The sequence below is a fragment of the Anopheles arabiensis genome, chromosome 3 (genome assembly GCF_016920715.1).
Source record: "Anopheles arabiensis isolate DONGOLA chromosome 3, AaraD3, whole genome shotgun sequence".
Lineage (NCBI taxonomy): Eukaryota > Metazoa > Arthropoda > Insecta > Diptera > Culicidae > Anopheles > Anopheles arabiensis.
In genome coordinates, this window is record NC_053518.1 from 40,719,547 (window position 1) to 40,730,289 (window position 10,743).

General features: G+C 41.3%; 1 protein-coding gene across 1 annotated transcript; it reads right to left on the reverse strand.

Annotated features, from left to right (window-relative positions):
- Positions 1 to 8,991: 8,991 nt before the first annotated feature.
- LOC120904413 (microfibril-associated glycoprotein 4-like) lies at positions 8,992 to 10,535 on the reverse strand. The gene is made up of 4 exons (XM_040314373.1): positions 10,333 to 10,535; positions 9,896 to 10,275; positions 9,608 to 9,840; positions 8,992 to 9,539 (listed from the first exon to the last, which is right to left on the reverse strand). Exons 1-4 carry the CDS (start codon positions 10,461 to 10,463, stop codon positions 9,147 to 9,149), a joined length of 1,137 nt encoding a protein of 378 aa, XP_040170307.1. The 5' UTR covers positions 10,464 to 10,535; the 3' UTR covers positions 8,992 to 9,146.
- Between the last annotated feature and the right edge of the window lie 208 nt (positions 10,536 to 10,743).

The window sequence follows — 10,743 nt, forward strand, 5'->3', positions numbered from 1 at the left end:
AGATGGACACTTCTCATAAATGCATGAAAAAGGTAATTTTCGAGTAATTCAACAATGCAGAATCCAAACTGAAGGTAAAACAACACATTTGAGAATATTTTTGGCATAATATATATAAAATTGGTTAAATCCACGAACAAAACAAATTTTCAATCATGTGCACCCTTGTGGATCTAATTTGACTACTGCCGATCTTAAACTCTACAACTTGTATTGTTTATATTTTCGGAAGTTTTATTTCATGAATGGGTTGTCGTGATCATTAATGAAAAAACTGGCGAAAGAACGAGGGTAAAAGCAATACAAAATATTGTTTTCTGGTGGTTTAAACATTCTGACACCAAAGCGGGAAAGACGGACACCTTGTTGTAGGGAAAGATGGACACCGAACTTATTGATTTTTTTACTTCTGAAATCAATTGGTGATGAATATATTTATTCAAATACCTTAAATAAGGGTATTCCGAAGCTATAAATCAATCAGTAACTAGAGAAAGTATTGAAATAAGCGAGAAATGAATCACCGGTCAAAATAGTAGCCATTCGTTATGCTATTACTCGCTCGACGCTGATGAGGCGCTTCACGAAATTCATTATCTTCTCACGACTTGGACAACTTTAAGCAATAAAAAGATGAGATGAGATTATACGACATCGTTCAGAAATAGATGAGAAATTCTATGGGATTACAAATATCAATTGTTGAATGGAAAATGGCTTAATCTATTAACTAGTCCTTCAACAAATACTGGGGTCGTGGACTTTTCGCGGAGTAATTTCCTAAAAGGAAGTTCTAGACTGTTGTTCTGTAAGCTGGAGCAACGACAGCTGTAAGTGCGCGGTATGTCAATAATGCTTTAGATGCTGCATTCTACGATATATTACAAGCGCCGTATACAATTACTAAATTCATGACTGAATGAATCGTCGTTGCAATTGGCCAAAAATTGGTTTATAAGCGTACCAGGACGTGAAAAGCGATAGAATTTGTTAAAATACTGTCAAACTATTCGCTTTCTAACCTTTTCTACAGGTGTCCATCTTATCCTTCATGGTGTCCATCTTTCCCATATCAGGTGTCCGTCTTACCCGAAAATTTCAAAACTGCACGAAAAAAATCATGTTTTTCATTCATGAAAAAAAAACGCAAAAATCGATAGAAATTTAAAAGTTTCAACACATTTTCTGGTAAAACATGAGTGTAAGATAATGTATGCACATTTTCATGGTCGTTGCACTTATATATCCCTAGATTTTTACCATTTCCCTTAACGTGTCCGTCTTTACCTACCTTCCCCTATGTGTTTCTTTCTGAAAAAAAACACCATTTTACATCTTGACAGTAGACTTCGATTGGAACGATTGGAAAATCGAATATCCATAGAAAAAAAGAAAGCTCCATAGCTTCATTGGTTTGCTCAATAGATGGCGTATTACAGCTTATAATTATATTGCTGTCATTTTGTGTTTCGCCTCACTTCATCTAATCATGGCCTACATACCCTTCAAACATTTCGAGCAAAAATCTATATGAAAGGTCGTGTGGACAGATATGTGAGTATCAACATCATCGACCATTATTCAAATGTCGCCTGCTTCTGTGCAAATGTGCAAAACTTTTTAGATTTCTTTTAGGTTGAGCCGTTTAGAACCCGTTTAGTGGTCGTTTAGTGGATTTGTGCCACTTAAGTACAACCCTGTCCATTCCACAATGGGCATTTGCCGGGATGAAATTCAAAAAATCAACTTTGTAATAGCGCAATTTCAAATAATAGGTTTTAATACTAAGGGTTAAACTAAGAAATATACCAAATATGAGCTCTTTATCTTTTCTGGTTCTCTAGAAAAGACCTCTCAAAGTCGAGAATTGTAAAAAATTTCACTTTTTTGGAAAACTTTGAACTTTTGTTACTGTTATGTATGGTCCAACCTGCTGTTGGGAATTATTGCGCTACCTGGCCAACCGCCTTTTGACGTCTGTCAATTTCGGGCGCGCCTTCGGGTTAAGCTTCGCTTTTTACGCACTCCCGCTCTATCTTGAAAACAAACTTAACGTGAATAAAACATGAACTGAATTATTAAACACAAAATACAACATTTTGGTGTCAGAATTGGGATTCCTCGCAAAGTGAAACGGATTGAAAACACAATGGCTCAGCTTGATCACGAATCTATGACACAGCTTTCGACAATGATCGCCCAAGCGATAAAATCGGCAATAGGTACACCCAACGCGCAGGTGAATAGAGACGACGCTGCTCCCCAACCAAAAGTGCCAACATTCTCGCACCCGGCTTTTCATGTGTCGGATGAATCAACAGTCGAAGACTATTTTAACAGACTGGAGTGGGCGCTAAAACTGAGCAATATCCCCACCGATAAATACGCGGACTATGCGCGCGTGCACATGGGAACAGAATTAAACAATGCTCTTAAATTTCTCGTCACCCCAAAGCGGCCAGAGGAAATTCCCTACGAAGAGCTTCGAAAAACACTCGAGAACCACTTCGACCAGAAGAAGAACAAGTTTGTTGAGAGTGTCAAATTCCGTAACATTTTGCAACAAAGGGGCGAAATGATTTCACAATTTGTTCTACGACTCAAACAAGGGGCTGCCTACTGTGAGTATGACGATTTTCTCGACAGAATGTTGATTGAACAAATGCTCCACGGCATGGAAGCACGCGACATTTGTGACGAAATCATCGCAAAAAACCCCAGCACGTTTAAAGAAGCTTTTGATATCGCATTAACGCTCGAAGCCACACGGAATACAGTTGGTGATATCTCCACGGCGACACCGTCGGCGTCAGCAGAAGCTACCAATAAGTTGGGTTATGAAAACCCTCAGACTAAAAAGCAACAACCATTCCGTCGAGCAGAACCTCCTACCAAAACGTTCGCTTCACATTCTAGATGGACACACGAACAAAGCAACAACACTGCAGCTACGCCCTGCAACGGTTGTGGTGGGCCGCATCCAAGAAGCCTTTGCCGCTTTCGCAACGCCCTGTGCCATACATGTAACAAAAAAGGTCACATTTCGCAGGTTTGCCGAGCAGGAAACACACCACGCGAACGATCGAACATTGATCAGGTTGCGGATTTCAACATCGATCCCGTACAATCCATTAATACGATACGCAACTCAGCTCCCGCCGCCAAATTGATGATCGATATAAAAATTGATGGAAAACGCACCAGCATGGAACTCGACACGGGAGCACCGTGTGGGATTATGGGGGAGACCACGTTACGGTCACTAAAAACAAACTATTCTTTTCTTCCTACAGATAGGCAGTGTACCAGCTACACCGGTCACCGCATCCATTGTCTGGGCCGATTGCCCGTAAACGCGTCTGTTGGCACGGTAACCCGTCGGTTAAACCTGTACATAGTAGCGGGACAAACAGACGCCCTCTTCGGTCGTGAGTGGATCGCCCAATTCGTTGATCAGATAGACCTTGGCAAAATGATAGCTCCAAACACACATGTCAACGCTGTTACTAGCTCGAAGCTCACGATAGAACACGAAACCCAGTTGAATTCGTTGCTCGACAGTTTCCGTTCCGTGTTTAGCGACGTTCCAGGTAAATTGACCGGACCACCAGCATCAGTGCATCTCAAACCTGATGCAACGCCAATTTTTGCTAAAGCCCGAGATGTGCCATTGGCGTTACGCGATAAGTACGCAGCAGAAATCGAAAAAAAACTCAAATCAGGGTTTTACGAAAAGGTGGAATTTTCCGAGTGGGCCACGTTGTGGCTAAGAAAAATGGTAATATCCGAATTACTGGCAACTATAAGCCCACAGTAAACCCAAGAATGATTATTGACGAACATCCTATACCCAGAGTGGAAACCATTTTCAACCGTATGAAGGGAGCCACACTTTTCTGCCACTTAGACATAACCGATGCGTACACGCACTTGACAATCGATGAAGAGTTTCGTAAAATCCTCACCCTGAATACCACCACGCATGGACTCATACGTCATATCCCTGCTATTTGGCAGCGCCGAATGGAAACAGTACTACACGGCTTAACCAACGTAGTGAGTTTCTATGATGACATTATTGTTTTCGCTGCCGATTTCGAAGCACTGCTAGTAGCCCTCGATTCCACATTAAGTCGATTGGAACAGAGTGGTCTAAAACTAAATCGATCAAAATGCGTGTTTGCGGTACGATCCCTTGAGTGTTTGGGACACTGCATCGACCAAGAAGGTTTGCACAAGTCCTCAAAACATGTTGAAGCCATACGAGATGCACCAAGACCATCAACACCAGAAGAGTTGCAACTTTTTTTAGGCAAAGCAACCTATTATTCGGCATTCATTCCGAATCTCTCTGCGAGAACGAAAGTGCTGCGTGACATGTTACAAACAAGCAATTTTGAATGGTCACCAGAAGCAGACGAATCATACCAAGACGTGAAAGAAATATTAATATCACCACAGGTCCTCATGCAATACGACCCAACCTTACCGCTAATTCTAGCTACAGATGCGAGCAAAAACGGCTTAGGTGCAGTTCTTTCTCACCGTCTGAGTAACGGAACAGAACGTCCAATCGCCTACGCTAGCTGCAGTTTGTCATCAACCGAGCAACGCTATCCGGTCATTGATAAAGAAGCGTTGGCAATCGTGTGGGCCATTAAGAAATTCTTTCACTACTTGTACGCACGCAAGTTCATACTGATCACAGACCACAAACCGCTGACTCAAATTTTTCATCCGGAAAAATCATTACCAACCCTATGCATCAGTCGGATGACGAATTATGCCGACTATTTGTCACACTTCAATTTTACAATTGAATACAGACCAACAAACCAAAATACCAATGCCGACTATTGTTCCCGTATCCCAAGTACATCTACGCTATCTGATGTGAATTGCCTTTCTCTTCATGAGGGAGGAAATGCCCAAGACGAGTTTGAGAGCTTTGTCTTGCACCAGATCCAACACCTACCAGTACGAGCAGAACACATTGCGCACGAGACACGCAAAGATCCTAACCTCGGGAAAATCTTACAAGAGCTCGATATGGGCCGAAGTCTTGCACACGCTGGATACAAAGCACCAGAAGCAAAGTATACATTGGTAGCTGGCTGCCTACTATTTGAACACCGGGTGGTTATCCCAACAATCCTCCGCCCAGCGATCCTGAACGACCTACATACTGGGCACATTGGTATCGTAAAAATGAAATCGATGGCACGTTCCTATGTCTACTGGCCAGGGATAGATATGGAAATCGAGCGAACCGCCAAATCGTGTGTACAATGCGCACAACAAGCGACAGCACCACCGAAGTTCAGTAGTCATCATTGGGAGTACCCATCCAACCCGTGGGAGACAATACACATCGACTACGCTGGACCCGTATCAGGAGCGATGTTATTGCTGGTGGTTGACGCGTACAGCAAGTGGGTCGAAGTAAAAATAACGCACTCCACAACATCTGCCGCCACCATTGATCTGCTAGATGGACTGTTTGCTACGTATGGTGCGCCAGTAACAGTAGTGTCGGATAATGGAACCCAATTTACATCCGCCGAGTTTAAATCGTTCCTTCAAAGAAGTGGTGTAAAATTCCATAAACTATCCGCACCGTACCACCCGGCGACGAATGGACAAGCTGAACGCTACGTCCAGACAGTGAAGCGTGCATTGAAAGCGATGGGAACATCAAGCCATAACCTACAGGCAAACCTCAATCTCTTCTTACAACAATATCGCAAAGCACCTCATAACGAAACAGGAGAATCACCAGCGAATCTGTTCCTGGGTCGAAACATCAGAACACGCTTAGATCTAGTTCGACCGCAAAACACACACGCTAGACTCACTGAAAAGCAACATATGGAATTCAAAGCAAATTATCGCTCTTTCTTGCCGGGACAACAAATCTATTGATTATCTGGTAACTCGCAAATGGATAAGTGGATACCAGCAACGGTGCATGCTCGCTTAGGAGACCTACATTACGATGTTTTATATCAAGGAAAACATCTGAAGCGACATGTAGACCAGATCAGATCTTTCCTGAGCAACAATCAGTCCACCAAAGTAACGAACGAACCGGAGACAACCCGAGCAGGTAGAGAAAATCAACACAGGCACTACTACGGCAACATCCAACCGACACAACTACGATCCAGCGGAGAAGATTCCCCAGACATGTCCTCCGATGGAATCGAGTCATCCAGTACAGAGTACGCAACACCGATTAGCAGCCCCAAACCTATTGCTAGAAACACTCCACCAGTACTACGTCGCAGAGACAGGGCACGCCGCCCACCTCTGAGGTACTCGCCGTAGTTCCTCTTGAAGAAGGGAGGAAATGTTATGTATGGTCCAACCTGATGTTGGGAATTATTGCGCTACCTGGCCAACCGCCTTTTGACGTCTGTCAATTTCGGGCGCGCCTTCGGGTTAAGCTTCGCTTTTTACGCACTCCCGCTCTATCTTGAAAACAAACTTAACGTGAATAAAACTTGAACTGAATTATTAAACACAAAATACAACAGTTACTTTTTCAAATATGAACCGATTTTGATAAATTTAGACATTTTAAAAAGAATATTTAGTCAGCTTTATAAATATTTAAAAGATTTTGAGTTAAGCTAATTTTATTGCAAAAATATACGATAATAACTGAAAAAACTTCCCGAAAATTTTCATCATTTTAATTTTTGACTTGATGCCATTATGGAAGTGGCGTAGAGTGGCGTGGTCTCATATATGTCGCATAATAGTGTAATATATATACTATCAATCTGTGCAGAAATATTCTGCGAAAGTTTGCGAACGCGAATTTTATTGAAGTTTTTTCATGTCACTTTTTCTAAAATCAGACATGCGTAACTAGGCGGCTCCATAGGTGCCTAGTGTAGCGTATTTAGTGTATTCTACAAAAATATATTCTACGTGCTTTTGATTACCTTTAATTTCCATTACGAAGCTGTGTATCTTAGTTTCAGCTCATGTGCTTATCTAATATGTAAATTTCTATTCTAACCTAACTTTATTATTAAATTTATTATTTAGAAAGAACGGCTTCAGCCGTATTGCTGACTTTATTATTAAATATAATGAAGCAAATCAGAACCAAACACCTTTTAGTACTGCTCCAGATTATAGACGGATGTAAGGAAAATAATTTTAAAATTATACGCATAACAGCAAAATGTTATGAATACACCAGCATCTATTGCCGTTTTGGGAGAAGAAACTCCCAAAAGTCATGACAAACTAAGTGTAAGGATAGAGGGGAATATGCTACAAAGAATATTTTGCAAGAAAGAAAATGCATCCAGAAGGACATTTTGTATAATGAGCTGTATTACTCTGATTCGTTAACCAGTTCAATATCAGTAGCTACACACTCTAAAACAAAGACAGGGTTTAACTTTACAAATTAAGTAAATACTTTGTTTGTAGCTATAGTTGAATTCTGATTTTTCAGATAGTTGTAAAACCAAGAACATCAGATTTTTATTTTTATGATCCCTTCTGAAGGCAGTTCAGAACTTGGAAAAGTATTGGATGAATGTTGTGTGATATCAATGCCCAGGAAAATGTGTAATTCCTATTTTTTTAAACAACAGATTTAAAATTTTAACCTTCAAAGACAAAAAATATGTGCAGCTTTTCATTACGAATTTGGGAACTACTTTATTTCAATGTACCTGCTCTATCTAATTATTTAAATGCCTTTATTCATGTCTTTAGAAATGTGAACTAGACGTTAGGAGCTTGTAATAGCATCCACCTAGGTTGTATATGTACATTTTTAATATTTGTACTTCCTGTGAGTAAAAGTGATGAGAATTAGCTACAATTGTCCTATACAAAGCAGAAAATATTATCTTATTCAAAATTATTATGCTTTGTTCATATATTATGGAACATCACAGTATATTTTAAAATGGTTTATACTATTAGAAACAACAAATACAAAAAAAAAACACATAAAATTAAAAAAACAAAGCAAAGATCCCTTAAAACACTATTTTATGTAGCGCCACCTGGTGGTATGGATGCAAACTACATATAAAATTTTATTTACTATCATAACACTTTACTACAAATGATAAAAACTAACAATTTCTGCAAAAATAATTTTATCCCGAAATTTGTTCTAAACTGCCCATTGTGCATTCATGAGCGACGAATGTTTTTTGACGAATGAGTTCAGCGGTACGGTTGATTCTCTGATTATGAATTCTGCGACATTCGCAGATATTGCATTCTACGCTAATGGATTGACGACCCCAACGGGCCCCAACGATCATCGGTCACAGGCCCTACTAAAATAATTGCTAACCGGGTGAGAGGGGGGGGGGGAGGTGTAAATGATTTGCCATCCTCGGAGCCCCAACATCCAATCTTTCGCGGGCCCTAGTAGCTAGTGCTCTGTCTACTTTTATACACACTGCACACTACAGACTAACGATCTACGGGGCCCCAACATCGGCGGGGCTTCAAGCGACCGCCTAGTCCGCCTACCGTTAGAGTTCCGTTGGATGAATACTAAATGTTTTATATTTTTCTAGCCTGTATGAACTTTACATCGACTTTCAACCTCTCTAATTTGTAAACCCAAATGATTGACAATCCCTTTGGCTCTCAAATTAGAGAGTTTTATGTTTGCACTTTTTACAACATTTATTACACTATTGAATAATACAAAACACAATACAATGTATGGGGCCGCGCGCACGAGCCGCACCGTGAGCCCTACCGGTAGCCCTGCTCGACCGGTAGCCTGTTACACACTCCTGCGTTAGGTGCGCTCTGCACACAGTTAGCGCGCATCGCTAAGTGCGGCGTGGTAGTGTGCGTGAGCGCAGTGTCGATTCCTGGATGTCGACCAGCAGCAGCGCAACTGCTACGGCGAATCCAGGGCTCGCCACGTTTATCCACAACAGAGAGAATTGACTGTGTTTACAAACAAGAAGCAACAAAAAAAAACACAATTGCTCTGATGCATGAAAACATTTTATCAATGTACTTATCGTTATGCATAGGTCGTTACAATTTTTATGGGATCAGCTTGATTGTTTGACTAAAACAATTCACTATGTAAAAATGTCGATTGATGGCTACTGGCAAATACGTTTTCCTTATACATGCTCTTAAAAACGCACCATGATGCGTGATGATTTTAGTGAATAATGGAACCCTTTGAACGAGTTCCAGCACATAGATATTGCGTATTGCGTCGTTGGACCTTTCGTGTACTTTCCATTAAGGTTCGATAGATGACAGTTGTCGTACCACCAACCTCCAAAGTACAGCAAGGCACAATTGCTATCAGATTTATCGTTATCCATGTCGCGCGTAGTAAACTTGGACCCCACATTACGCGACAGCGAATCTCCCGCAGTTCCACTAAATGATCCTAAGCTTTTCAGGGAATACATTTCCGCTTTATTGCCTAGCTTAAACGTGGCATACCGGGCTACTGCTTTGTTATTCTCGAAGTCCTCCATCAGAAAGGCTATCTCACGCGGCTTTTCTGCAGTAAGCTGGAAATGACGATGAAAAGGATTAGTTTATTGATGATGAGCGCTTTGAATAGTTCCTTCAAATGTACCTGATATATTTTCTCATTTCCCAGCCAAAACTCTCCGTCGAGTGTTCCAAATCCGCTTTCGTAGTCCGTCCAGTTGCGGAAGAAATCTTCCGAACCATTGAAACGATACTGAATCACAACCCAACCACCTTTATCGTATTCTGCATCGCACAACACTTCCGTTGAAACGTTAGACGGCAGTTTTAAACTGTAGATTCCCGTTTTCGGTGCCTCAGAGCATGAAGATATTTGATCTGTGAAATGGTATAAAGCTAATGACTCATAAACTAAACAGTTGAGAACATGTACCTGTTTTGGTGAGCTTTTCGGCTGCTGGCGGTAACGGTTCTGTGATGGGCGGTGCTGCTTTAATTTCAATCAACACATTCCCTTTAAATTGATCCTGAAGAAGCTGCTGCAAACTGCAAGAACTAGTCGATGAGACAGCGTTTGAAGATGTCCCAGGAGACGGGCCAGCAATAGCTGAGGCTTGTGCAGCTGCAGAGGCTGCCGAAGCTGCTGAAGCTGCAGTGGAGGTGATCATAGGTTCTGTAGATTTCACTGTTGTTAGCCCTGAAGCAGCTGTATGTCGAAAAGATTCCATTTCCATCTTCATTACACGAAGCCGCATTTCCATTTGCATTGCATTCCACATGACTTCTTTTGTGAAGGAAGAAAATTCTCCAATACTGAAATCAAAACAGTGATTTGCAGTCCTTTATAAACATTTTCATTTTCACCCTAACCTTTTCTTCATATTTTCAATCTCTGCATCCAGCTTCGACAAGAAGCTCTCACTACGTCTCAAACAACTCTCATCACAAAGCACCGGAGTTAGCAAAACGCACAAAAAACACAATCCCACCCTTAGCTCCATGTTCGGTCGAAATAATACGAACAGAACCGGATCCCTGCACGACTGGTAATGAACTGATCGCTCAGCTAACGTTGAAGATCAGTTTTATTTGTGAGCGAGTATTGGAATTCCCTTGCTGGCAATAATCTGCAATAAGAAAGAAAACAGTTCCGTTGACCTTGGAGCAGGGAGGTTAACACGGGTTATGCTTGCTTCTTTAGGTCAGTCACACGCACCGTCTCAACATTTTGGTCACATCAAGAGGTTTGCAACTCTTTTTTTTGTTTGCACGAGTGAGCGC

Bases quoted from the DNA above. Each gene is read 5' to 3' on its own strand.
- LOC120904413 (XM_040314373.1), bottom strand. From the start codon at position 10,463: ATGGAGCTAAGGGTGGGATTGTGTTTTTTGTGCGTTTTGCTAACTCCG. The intron at 10,276-10,332 runs GTTAGGGTGAAA...TTTTGATTTCAG, and splicing joins ATTGAAAATATGAAGAAAAG to TATTGGAGAATTTTCTTCCT. The intron at 9,841-9,895 runs GTACATGTTCTC...ACCATTTCACAG, and splicing joins CGAAAAGCTCACCAAAACAG to ATCAAATATCTTCATGCTCT.